This window comes from Parasteatoda tepidariorum, chromosome 7, assembly GCF_982258835.1.
Source record: "Parasteatoda tepidariorum strain Cologne lab strain chromosome 7, Ptep-v5.0, whole genome shotgun sequence".
Lineage (NCBI taxonomy): Eukaryota > Metazoa > Arthropoda > Arachnida > Araneae > Theridiidae > Parasteatoda > Parasteatoda tepidariorum.
In genome coordinates, this window is record NC_141761.1 from 43317977 (window position 1) to 43332081 (window position 14105).

At 29.5% G+C, this 14105-nt stretch overlaps 2 protein-coding genes across 5 annotated transcripts in view; both read left to right on the forward strand.

Moving 5' to 3' along the window:
- LOC107455093 (uncharacterized) overlaps positions 1 to 4582 on the forward strand; it is a 64119-nt gene extending 59537 nt beyond the window's left edge. For all 4 annotated transcript variants that reach the window (XM_087167745.1, XM_087167746.1, XM_087167748.1 and 1 more), the window contains 2 exons: positions 3140 to 3256; positions 4315 to 4582. In XM_087167745.1, coding sequence (XP_087023871.1) covers positions 3140 to 3256; positions 4315 to 4436 — 239 coding nt within the window. In that variant the 3' untranslated portion in view covers positions 4437 to 4582. The remainder of the gene's footprint in view (positions 1 to 3139; positions 3257 to 4314) is intronic.
- Positions 4583 to 6126: 1544 nt separating this feature from the next.
- LOC147807043 (uncharacterized) lies at positions 6127 to 10906 on the forward strand. Its single transcript, XM_087167751.1, has one exon. The coding sequence runs from the start codon at positions 6956 to 6958 to the stop codon at positions 7997 to 7999; it is 1044 nt and encodes a 347-aa protein (XP_087023877.1). The 5' UTR covers positions 6127 to 6955; the 3' UTR covers positions 8000 to 10906.
- The last annotated feature ends 3199 nt before the right edge of the window (positions 10907 to 14105 follow it).

Sequence of the window (14105 nt, forward strand, 5' to 3'; positions counted from 1 at the left end):
ATGCCCAAAACTGAAAGGCATACTGGATATATATTTAATTTATGTTCAATATAAATTTAATTTAAATATACCAACGCATTAATTAAATCTAAGATAATTTAAAAAAAAATCTATTTAAAGCTATATTTTGCCATTCATAGTGGGCTTACGTTGTTAGATTTAGAAAAATCACGTTTTCTGTAATTTATCCCGTGAGTATAAAGATTAATTGCATTCAGAATAATTGGGCTCGTTGCTTTTGTCCCAGCTAACTCATAATATTCAAAATTTATCACAAAGCGGTTTCCTGCTGTTCTTGTCCGTTTCAAAAAGGTCATAAAAACTTCTGCCAGTAGTATCTAAATTCAAACTGCGCACTGTTTCACTTTTAATTGGTACCAAGTATATAATATCTACTTTTTACCTATATTAGTACCTATTAAAACTAGATCAATTACGATAATTTTAGTACTCTGTCTAGTTTTAAAATTAATCATCGTTGACGTCAATAATACTTTGATGATTTCTTACGTTTTTTCCTAAATGAATCAGTATTATTTTTACCTAAATTTTCATTTTTCAGTACCTACCTTTTTTTGTTTCAATTAGTACCTATTACTAGAATTAATTAAGCATCAATAATACTCTATCTATTTTTTCGTTTAACGATTTAGTATTATTTTGTCATTAATATTGCTTTTTAGTGAATGGCTAATTTTTTTTTGGTTTTAATAAGAGTCTATAATTATTATGTATTAAACATCATATTGGCGTCAACGTTAGTTTGTCGATTATTTACGGTTGACTTCAATAAATAGTTCAATAAATAGTTTTCAATTAAAATATATTACCAAAATTAATTAAGCATCATTGGCGTCAATAATAGTACGGTGATTATAAGATTCTTTTAAACAAATTCGTACTATTTCTCCATCATTTTTGCTTTTCAGCAAAAACCTTATTTTTTTAATTTTATTTACAGTTGATTTTAGAGTATTTCATTTTACCCTTTGAAGACATAACTATAAACAAAATAAACACGTGGTTTCAGGTAACTTTAAAAATGCTAATTTGGTGACTTTCACTTATGTTAATCTAACATATATATGTAGATAAATAAAGCATAATTTTTATGTGTATGAATATGTGTCCTGCTGAGCAATTGGAAAAACAACGTAAGTGCTTCACGACAGATTTCGGGAAAAGTGCTATGCTATTGCTAATGAATGTTAAAATAGAGTTTCAAAAAACTGATAGAACAAAATTTATTTTTGAAAAACTTTTTATTGCTATAAAAAACTTATCAGAAAAAGATGCCAAATTCATAAAAATCTTAAATTCGAATTTTTTGTCGGTTACGTTGAGTTGCACGGCAGTATGTTCCTAATGCAATTCTCCAATTCTGAGCTAATCTACAACAAATTTTCGTGTATATATTAGTTCCAATGTCCACCTGGAGATTGACCTTCCTTCAATACAGGCATCTGAATTGCAGATTTGTTGGCCACTCTGTCAGAGTCACCGTATTAAGTAAACCAACGTTGCTCTCACAGTAAAGACAGATAGTACTGAGAATGAAAGAGCATCCATGCAGTGCCCAGAATTCGATCCCAGAACCTTTCTAATGCAAGGTTAGTTCCCTGACCCCTACACAGTCCGGTCCGCGACTTTTGCGTACATACGTTCAAAGATACGGCAGACCAACTGCCTCTACCTATGAAACTCAATCTGACCACCGGTTCGTGCGCTACATCCAAAAGGAGGAATTTTCAATATTATTTGACAAATATTTTATAAAAAGGGAATAAGGCGATTTGCCAACTTGCTGTACTAAACAATCACAAATTAGTTTTAAAAGTCATTGTCATGAATTATTTATCTTACGTTTCCTATAAATCTTTTCCTATCACAAGAAAAATCAACGTTAGTAATTTTATCACGTATGATGATGTAACATAATTCGTATTTTAAAACGTATGTAAAACCACGCGTTGCTTATGTTGATACTTAAGTTTTCAAAACATGTTTCCGTTAACTTAATTAGTTTAAATTCAACAATAATGAAATAAACTTAAAGTTATAATTAAGTTATCAATTAAATTATGGGAAAATTATGGAAAATTATGAATATCACATTTTAAATCATCCTTTCATATTATATTTTATATCATATTTTTTAAAATCATATTTTTTTATATAATATTTTTATATCATATTTTTTATATCATATTTTTATGTATGGTTAATCTTTTTTCTAAACCCAGATTATAGTAAATCTAATAGAATGAAGCAACACCGGAACATAAAAATTATGGCTGTACCAGAATAGAAAAATAATAGTTGTATATTAAGTGCCATGAATGTGTGGGACGTATCTCTTAATTAGAGTACTTCTCCATTTCAGAGGGGGTAAAGAATCTAGTAGCACACGAGTACTTACAACGTGCGAATTGGTGTAATAGGTTGTCATTACTACAGTATTCATAAAGACAATACCAGAAGTATTTAATGCCACATTTAACTAAGCACTACTAGCGTCAATAATAGTTTGACGATTTTTTTCGGCTTTTGAAATAAGTACCGCATTACTATCATAAAAACTGTTCACATTACCATCATTCGCCAAAAACTATTGTAAAAAAAATATTTTCGAGAATTTCAATGAACTAATTTCGGTAAGAGGTACAAATAGAAATAAAAAAATATTAAAATGTTAAATTAATGGTGAAATGGCCCTTTTTCGTGTATATAAACCGTAAGAAAATAGTCATATTGCTATTGACGCCAATGGTGATTTATTAAACTTGGTAACAGGTACCAACTGGCAACAGGTTTTATTTGTACTGTATCTTGTACTGTATTTCTATACAATATGAATGTGACATGACTTAATCTTACTGTTTTCTCAGTTAATTATACGTTTATGAGTACAGTAAATGGCTTTAGTGAAATATTATTGGTTGAAGAAGTATATCTAAGAAACCGCAAATAGTTTGCATATTTTGAATCAGCTCATTTTTACTATCTTAGAAGAAGTATTAGATACTAAAATATAAGCAACTTTTTAAATTTTGCTTATTAGTGTTATTTTTGCATTATTTTATCACATTAGACATTTAAATAAATTTTTTCTGTTTACTAAAAGTTTATTTCTTTTTAGATACGTCTTTAGAAAATATTGAGTTCAAGTTCCCAAACAATCTAAGTCACTGCGGTTCAAGTCCTTATTTTGAAAATATGGCGTATGGAAAAATAAATTACGATCAAGATATTTCAGGTACAGAATATTTTTTACTATTGAATTTAAAAACTTATAAAGTAATTCAAAAATATCATATAACAGCTAAATTGCATTTTATTAGTGCGAATAAGATTTACTGTAGGATTCTAACATGCACTGGTATACTGTAAGAATCATCTGCTTTCTAATATGCCCTCATAAAAATGTAGTTAAAATATAATTTAGAAAACCGCATAGTAAGAAATGACAACGTATTTTGCATGACTATTTTAGTTAAAATTTGAATTATAGCGAGAAAAATGTACGTTATGTCAGTCTTTGGGGACTAATATAGAATGCTGAAAGCTATTGCCTAATGCTAGACAGGCTGGGAAATTTGTGAAATTTTGTGGCAATAAAATGTTGCTTTTACAATGTACGAAATTATATTATACTAAATTTACTGTTAGAATTTTACTGGGATATTATTTGTAAAATTATACAAAATTCTATTATTATTCAAAATCAAAAATTATTCAAATTATTCAAAATGTAAAAAGAAAGAAACATTAAATCATCTAATTATGTTAACAATAAACACTTTTTGTTTGTAGTGCAAAATTTTGATAAAGACTTAAATAAGTGTGGATAATTTTACTCAGTAAGAAATGATGGAAAGCTGTAAAATCTAATATCGTTCTCTGTTTATTGTATTTAGAGGAATAAAATATTTTTATGAACTAATATGAGACACATCTTTTACTTAATTGTAATTTTACTTTTAGCGTACTTACATTTTACATCCATAATTAAATACATATATCAATTTTAAATATTATTAATTATTTAATTTTAGTTCTTATGAATTAGAACAAAAAACTATAAGTTTAGACTTAAATCTCAATTTTGCCATTGTTGACCCATTCTTAATCATATAACACAGTAAACAGTGTAATTTTTATTTTGAAAATAGTTGATTAATATATAAATACTTGTAAAAAAATCAAGCCAATGCATGCACAAAAAAATTTTATACTATGTTGAAGAAAATTTATGTTAGATTAATTTTCTATTATTTAATACATTAACACTATTTTTATTCATATATTTCTTAGATTTAAATGTCTACGACAAACCACAAAGCTCACGAAACAACAAAACACTTTCTGAAGGTGATACTATGGAAGAGATAAAACATTCAGAAATGTTAGAAGAAAACGTTTATGTAAACGTATAAAGTTAAAGAATACTTATACAACAGACTTCTATGTAAATAATACTTCCACAACTCACTATAATACTTCTATGTAAAATAATACTTCTACAACTGACAATGTTTCCGAATTGGTGATGTTATTCACTTGATGATGTTTCTGTGAACATCCTTAAAAATAAAAATATTTGAAGAAATATAAAATATTTTTAGAAAAAATATTTAAAAAAAATAATTTTAAAGAAATATTAAAAAAGTGGAAAACAAAATAATGAAAATATATAATCTCTTCATCAGCCCATATGATTATATCCGCAAAAAGTAGTGCTTTCTAATATTGTATAAATATACCCGAATTAAAATATATCAATACAAAAGTGTAAGGAGCACTAAAAACAATTGAAACAAAAATTGAACATATTAAGCAAAAAATATGTACGAAATAAGGCACATCAATCAAAAAATAGAAAATGCAGAGCAAGACACAAAACGAAATCTATAAAGCGAGTAGCAAATTTATACGAACTTAGGCGTTCCGGAATCTTTCAAAAATGATTTTGAAATATTTTCGTAATAAGATTATCATCAGATTACAAAATATGATCCTCACATTATTGTATTGATGTATTTTGTTTGGTTATATAGATACAATATAAGAAAGCGCTCCTTTTAGCGGATATAATCGTGTAAGCTGATGATGTGACTATATCTTTTCATCATTTTGATTTCCGACTTTTTAATGCTTTATTTAAATGATTTTTTACAAAATATCTTTGTTTTCTAAAAATATTTTGTATTTCTTCTTTTTTATATTAATCTTTATGATTTCTCATGTTGTCTCAATATTTTTATCTTATTTAATGAGATCTATATACTTGCAACTTATGCGCAGTATATAGTTTTCTTAATTTTCTTTTAATCCTTTTTGTCTTTATTGTGCTATATATATATATATATATATATATATATATATATATATATATATATATATATATATATATATATATATATATATATATATATATATATATATATATATATATATATATATATATATATATATATATATATATATATCGCACTCTTTTTGCGGATATAATTGTATGAGCTGGTCAAGATTTTATACCTTTTCATAACTTTGCTTTTTAGCTTTTTAATTTTTATTAAATATTTTAAATATATTTTTTTAATAATTGTTATTCTTCTCTTTTCATTAATCTTTATTATATTTTTTCCATGTTTTCTCTAAATTTTTAACTTATCTTATCAGTTTTACACATTTGTCAATTTTACACAAAGCTCGTTCTAATTGAGATATAAATATATCGTGAGTTTGCTTCTAGATGGCAGCACCAAAACTCAAATTTCCTTTCAAATGTTGTAATGTTTTTCCTCGAATCTGATAAAAATTGTCTTTATTAGCAGTCTATTTCTTATTATATTTTATTTTTATCTTAAGCAAATCTTTAACTGTCATTATGAAAATAATAACATTTTTCTATATTTTAAGGTTATAATTACCTGCCAATTCAAATATAAATTTAGTTTTATTATATAGTTTTATTATAATTATATAGTGTGGTTTCTAATAAATAGTGACGCTTATCGTCACTCAAAATTAAAATCAAGAGAAAGGGCTAAGATTAGATTTCTAGAACATTTCAGAGTCTTCGATTAAATAAAACTACTGTGGGAAATCTCCATCGGCAAATAGTAAGTTAAATACGGATAAAGTAATTCAAATAAACGATTAGGTTTAAATCTTACAATGTCACCCCCATCATGTGATTGACCCATCACGGGACAAACTCGAAAACAACAATGACTTTTGAACTTGACCTTTCCTCAGATTTGTAACTTTTTATCACCCAAAAAATACAATATAAAAGCAGCCGAAGGAAAGGGTTGAAAAAGCAATCAGCCTAAGTGACAATAGGCCGAACCATGACTAAACTTGGTAAGTCTCTCTCCATCTATTCTAAAAAGCACGTAAGAATTAATGTATAAATAAGTTGAATTAATTGTATATTCTAATTCTAAAATAGTCCTGTTAATTGTTAAATTTTTGTTCAATATAGTTATGTTATTTAAATAATAAAATGTTACTAGTTAAAAGTAAGACTTCTATTTATCCTTTATTTAAAATTATTCAAAAACGCCCCAAGTGTTCAAAAACGCCACAAGTGGTGCCTTAATAAATGCGGATTTTTAAATGAAAAAAAAAATTCTATCAGCTTTGTAACTTAATTGTATAGTATGCCATACATCATGCTTTTAAAACTAATTAATTTAAAACAATTTATTACTTTTTGTCATCTGATCCCTTTGGTTAATATATTTTGTATATTTTGACTGTTTTTTTTTCTATGGTACTATGCTTTATTCATTACATATACAATATTTTGTTATCATTACTGTTTGGAATGCAATATAGTTTGTATAGGTTAATTGAGGTTCTATTTTATTATTCTATGTTGTGTTAATATGTTAAGAGAAGATCATAATTAGTTCGTAGAACGAATAACTGCTCGAAAGAAAAAAAAATGGATCCGAATCCAAATAAAATAGCGGGGTATCAGAACTTAGTTAATATTTTTGATGGGGAAATTTTTTCAAATGTTAATTACTTTTTTAACAATCTAAAAGAAATCGGTGAAATTGCTGATTGGAATGACGCAGAACTAATTGCGGTATTAAAGTCTAAACTCAAAGGGCCCGCACTTCAATTCTTTATCGAAGATCCGGAACTTATAAACGAAAAAAAATTTGAATCAATAGCAAAAAAATTTAAGAATTATTTTGAAACTAAAACTACGCTAAGTCATAGACATCAACAATTTTCCAACTGTAAGCAGAACCCTGGTGAATCAGTTCGAAGTTTTTCAACCAGAGTGTCAAACTTAACCATCAACTATTTTGGTTTACAAAACGCGTCAAAAGCAGATGCTAAACCTATAGTTGATCAGACAAAACTCGCTAAATTCTTGGAAGGCTTAGAACCAGCTCTTAAGCGTTTAGCTTTAACTAGAAATCCTACTACTTTCGAAGCGGCTGTTGAAAACGCCCTTTTAGATGAAATAAATTCGCAATTTACTAACACCGAATGTGTTCATATTTATGCTATGGAAACAAAACCAAATTTCCGAGAAAGTACACTAGATCTTAAAATATCGCAAGCTCTAGATAAACACATGCAAATATCCAACGAAATGATAAGTGCATTAAGTAGCCAAATAAATAAACTTTCAACGCAAATCCCCCCAGAAAGGAAAAACAATAATAAATTTAGAAATCATAATGTTGTTAATCGCAAACCTTGTATTCATTGTGGAAAAACAAATCATTTCTCCTCACAATGTTTTACATTAAGACGATTCGAAAACAAAAACCCTATGGGCATTTATCAAAATACTCGTAATGCCAATCGATCGTTTGTAAACAGGCGTGATTCATTTGACACTCGACATAATGTACGCGAAAACACACGTCAACCAAACGAATTTCCATCATATGCTATCAGGGGTCGAAATCGAAACTATGATCAGCAAATGTCAACTTCAAAGGGTAGAGGACCTTTAAACCGATAAGGGAATCGTTAAAAACCCGCGAGTTCCCTAATCAAGCGGATAGGGTGCAAACAGTAACAGGGGTCACACATTTTAACACTAGTTCTCAAAATTCGTTACCCATATATCAATTACAATAGGAAATAAAACTTTTCAGGCATTATTAGATAGCGGAGCTAGCATTTCATTAATGAGCCATCAAGCATCGCAACAAATTTCATCTAAACATGTCGAAACAGCTCAGTCTGACCCATTCATGAAAATCTCTACGCTATCTGGCGAGGAGATAAAAATAAGTTCAACGACATTGTTATCATTCTCAATAGAAGACAAACCTTTAAGACACAAAGTCTTGATAACTCAGGGCAGTCTCAGTCGAGATTACGACTTCATATTAGGTTTTGATTTTTTGAAATCGTTTAATTGTACCATAAATTTTAAAGATCAGTCGGTATCTTTTTCAGGAGGCAAAACCTTAATTGTAAAATATCAAAATGAAGTAAATAATAACATAACTGTAAATCACTGCGGTAAACTCTCTCGGAAAATCAAAATTCCAGCACAAAGTTCGTCAATAGTTGAAGTAAAAATTAGTAATTCTATTCCTACAGGAACTAACGTTTTAGTACAACCCACTAATTCCCAACACAATATTGAAATTCATCGTTCAATTTGTACCGTGAACAAAAACAAAACTATATCCTTGGTTGTCAATAATCTTTCAAATAACAAATTACATTTAAATAAACATAGTAAAATAGCTCATATTGAGCCAAATATAGATATTAAATCAAATGAAAATTTACGCGAATTACGGAGACAAGAACTTAAGGAAGAGCATTTTGATTGGTCAGGTGTTCCTTTATACGCAAAACAAAAAATAAAAAATTTAATTTTTGAATTTTCTGATATTTTTAGCATAACATTGAAAACAATCGGTAAATGCACTCTCGAAGCCCCTCCAATAGAAATCACCAATTCCACACCCATTCAGTGTCGACCATTTCCAGTACCAATTGCATTACGTGAAAATGTTCGTAAACAAATATCTGATTTAGAAGATGCCGGAATTATAGAAAAATCAAAAAGTCGGTATTCATTTCCGCTCATTTTGGTTAAAAAGAAAACAGCAGGTGAATATCGTTTGGTCGTAGATTATCGTAAACTCAACGAGATTACTGTTTCTTCTACTTATAAATTACCCCTTATTTCAGACATTTTAAATTCATTACGAGGAGAAATTATTTTAGTACTTTGGACGCTAATGCTTCATTTCATCAAATAAAACTTTGTGAAAACGATAAGGCTTTAACTGCTTTTACCAGTCCTTACGGAAATTATCAATACAAATTTTTAAGTTTTGGCTTAAAGAACTCACCACAAATTTTTCAGGAAATAGCGGATACAATATTAAACGGCTTGCAGTCTGAGAACATCGCAGCTTACATCGATGATGTAATAATACCGTCTCAAACTATAGACGATTCATTAAGAAAGTTAAGGCTAGTTTTCGAGCGTTTTCGAAAATATGGGTTGACATTGAACCCACAAAAATGTAAATTTCTTCAAACAAGCATAAGTTACCTTGGACACGAAGTTAATAAAGAGGGAATTAAACCATTGCCTCATAATTTAAAGTCCATTCAAAATTTTCCAGTTCCTAACACAGTGCGTAAATTAAGAAGATTTTTAGGATGCGCGAATTATTATCGCGACTTTGTACCAAATTTTTCTAAAATTGTTACACCTTTGACAGATTTAACTAAAACTAAAAGTAAATTTAAATGGAACCAGGAAGCTCAAACTTCGTTTGAGTTGATAAAGTCTAAACTACTATCTGATATTCTTTTAAAGCATCCAAATTTTGAAGATTTATTTTATTTACAAACTGATGCGTCTAAAATTGCGGTTGGAGCTGCTCTATTACAAAAAGATTCGAATGGTATTCTCAGACCAATAAGTTATTTCTCCTACAAATTGAAACCATATCAAAAGAAATGGCCTGCCATTCAATTAGAAGCGTATGCTATTCTTTTGGCTGTTCGTCATTATAAAGTTTATTTATATGGTCGTAAATTTCAAATTCTATCAGATTGCAAATCTTTAAATTATATAATAAAATTAGATTCTCCAGCTAGCCGTTTATCAAGATGGTTATTGGAACTGTCAAACTACGACTTTTATTTTCAGCATATTAAAGGATCTGAAAACTTTTTAGGAGATCTTTTATCACGTGATATTAACGAAAATATTAATGTTGTCAAAGCAGATATACCGGACATTGAAACTATTAAAAACTCACAAAGAAATGATCCTAAGTTAAGCGAAATCATAAATATTTTGGAAGGTAGAAACACCACTTTAAAAATAAACACTGAAAATTATTTTCTAGATAATGGGTTATTAAAGCATTTCTCTCATAGAAATAAACGCGCCGCTCGTGATGAGTGTTTTGAACAAATAGTTATTCCTAAAGATTTAATACCTTATATTTTAGAAGGATCCGAAACGGTCCACTTCACATTCTTTAAAAACTACCGCGCAATTAAGGAAAAATATTTTTGGCCCAATATGTACATTGACATAAAGAATTTTTCAAATTCATGAAAATTATGTATAGAGAAAAAAGGTTTTCCTTTGACTAAATCTCCGTTGCAGAACTTTGAAACTCCATCTTATCCTATGGAATTGATTAGTTTAGATATTTTAGGACCACTACCTCTATCGGAACAGGGAAATAAATACGTTTTGACGGTTATTGACCATTTCACAAAATTTAGTGTATTATTTGCTTTAAAAGATATGACCGCTGGGACTTAAACTAATAGATTAATTGAGGTTATACTTACGTACGGGGTGCCTAATGCGATTCTCACTGATTTAGGAACAAATTTTCAAAGTCAATTATTTAGCATTTTAGCAAAGAAATTGCAAATTAATAAATTAAAGACGACACCATTCCACGCTCAAACAAATGGAGTCTCAGAAAGAATTAATAAAAGCATTAAAAATAGCCTCACTTGTTTAGCAGACAAAGCATCAAATTGGGATACATATCTCCAGTACTACAACTTTATTTATAACAACTCTTACCATGACACAACTCTAGAAAAGCCATCTTATCTTATGTTTAATCGCGATCTGAATTTACCTTTTCGTATATTAGACCAAGAACCTAAAATTCATTATTTTCCATGCGACAACCTTCTTGAAGAAAACATGAGAAAGATGCAACTGGTGTATCGTCAAGTGTATCAAAATTTAGAGAGAGCTGCTGAAAAACAAAAACGCATTCGAGACAGACACGCTCACCTTAAAACTTATCATTTAGGTCAAAAAGTATATTTATATACACCAACATCGAATCAATTAACAGGTAGAGCATTTGCTAAAAAATTTTCAGGACCTTACAGAATTATTGAAAAACATTCTGATCTAAATTATACAATTCAAGATGTAAACAAACCATATAAGAAACCAACTAAGGTACACACTGATAGAATTTTTTCATGTACACAACGCAGACCAGATTTAGAAATTCCTCAAATGACCACTACGAATGTACCGAACGCCACTATTTCTTCTCAGACACATGTATTAAAAATAAATGACGAAAAGTGTAAGGATGCTTCATTTCCTTATGATATGGAAGATGATGGGGATGATTATATTCCATATACAATATACCGTCCAAAAAAGTCATTATCACACAAGCGTATTGATACAACGGAATCACTATCGCAACAACAATCTACTCAAAATTCTCAATCATCTTTAGTAAAAAGTCATACACAGCAAATTGAGGGAACTAATGATTCTCCGATATCACTGGTAGATTCACCAGCACCGAGATACAACCTTCGGCGTAGACCTGAGAAAAATGCAGCATCAATTCAGGTAAATAAGCCAGAAATTCGAACATCTCAAAAACAATCCTCCGATAATAATTCGCTTTCAAGTAAAATTCTTGGTTGGGCAATGAACTCTGATCACTCAAACCCAGATAAGGGAATTTTAGAGAAAGTAGCCGATGCCTTATCTGCCAAGCTTTCGAATGAATTGCAAACTGAAGGGGACCCAAGTATCAATAACATAACGCTTTATCCTCAACAAACACGTATATTTTATAATCAATCTTATACAAATTATTAGCAATAAAAAAAAAAAAAATTCCTCCTCTCTTTACTCTTTGTTTTTTTTTAGTCAATGTTCATATAGATATTTCGGATCATTTCTTGAATGGGAATCCGCGGCCCCTTTTGAGGAATTGATCTAGTCACTTATTGTTTCGTTGCGTCAATACAATGCTTTGCGCAGGCACTATAAAACTTTGTTACGTTGACTAAACAATTGGAGACCAATATGTGTCAACTAAATAAGTAGGGAATAAAGAGAACGAAAAAAAAAAAAACACTTTGGATAGAATAATGCTAATAAATAATAATACTAAATAAGTAAAAGAAAAAAAAATCTTTTTTTGTCTCTCAATTATATAATATTTGTAAATTTTACTTCTAAAATATGTATATAAATAATTTATATTTATGTACAATATGTATGAATAAAGCAAGTATACTGTACTATACCATTCTTGGTGGTATACAATTAATTAAAATGAGCACAAATACTGAAATTAACTGGATCAAATGATAATGAGTATCGATACTAATTCATAAATACTACGAGTAATCGAAATGAAATATTTATATTCAGAGCAAATAAGGAATAGTTAATGTGTAAAATTAAATGAGTTCATTCATACTCAAATAAGTTTAATGATCTTTTGTCATTTCTTGAAACAAAATTTTTAAATACTTGATTAGTTTTGAATGAGTGGAAGAGAAAAAAAAACTCTTAAGTACTAGAACTTTATAATAGTTTATTGAGTAGATGGAGAGAACTTTCCTTGCTTATTTCAGCCATTCTACTGATCTATTTCTCATTTACTTTGGTAAGTGCACACGATGTTCAGGTGTGCAGGCTAAATGAAGCAAAACAAAAATGCACTACGATGAATTCAGGAGAAATCGAGAACTTGGATTTGCCATCCGACGCTTGCTTAAGAACATCCTGCCAAAATTGTGTAGTGTCATCAAGATCTTTACTACTTCAACAGGATGAAACATTTAGATCTCCAACTCAATTTATGGACAGGCCTACAACCAATAGAGGTAATATGTCCTCTTTCTATTGTTCAGAAACTGATGTAAAAAGAGGGGACGCAATGGACTTCCTTTGTGACTGCGCTCAAAATTGTTCGGGTACAGCTGAATTTTGTTCCGTATATCCTTGCAACAATAAAGCTTCTTGCAAATGTGATGTAAGAAAAGTCAAATACGAACTCCTTCATTTTGAAGCCAATCGTTGGGTTTCAAATACTACCATAATTTCTTTCGATATATGTTTATATCGGAAACCTCACGCAGGGCGCAAATCAAGACAACTTCTAGAATTCGCAAGTGCTCTCTTTGTACAGCACAACCTAACATTATCATTTAATGAACCAGTGGTCTCTGTCCCGTCAGCCGGGAAATTAATAGCCAGAATCTCTGGTAATGAAATAATTTATGACATTAAAGAGGATCTCAACGTTGTATTACCTACCGAACTATTAGCTTTCAAGGACAAACTAACTTTAATTTTCATCTCATCTGATGGGAAGGCGGTACATGGCGAAGTTTACCTAGAAGGAAAAGTTATTTGCCGTTCCACGAACTGTATTCTTTGTAAGGAATTTTTATATCAGATCAAATACTGGCCTCGTCATATTGCTTATCTAGTTTATGGTGCTATTGCTATAGTAGTTATTTTACTTTTATTCTTTTTACGACTAATTTTCAGAGGAACAACGTTTTTTTTAAAGACATTATGTTATATATTTATATTTTCCTTTAAATTCATCAGAGGTATTCTCCGCATTTCACTGTTAGGAGGAGCGATTGTTGGCAACTCAGCTCGGCGCCAATTTTTCAATTTTAACCAATTTCTTGAAAATCATGCGAACCAACAAATCAGACGTGACACATTGCCTTTGCTGGTACTCTTAACACTTTTAGCAACAGTAACTAGTGATTGTACAAGCCACTCGATTATTACTTCCGACCTTCAAAACTGTCAAACATTTGAC

Bases quoted from the DNA above. Each gene is read 5' to 3' on its own strand.
- LOC147807043 (XM_087167751.1), top strand. From the start codon at position 6,956: ATGGATCCGAATCCAAATAAAATAGCGGGGTATCAGAACTTAGTTAAT.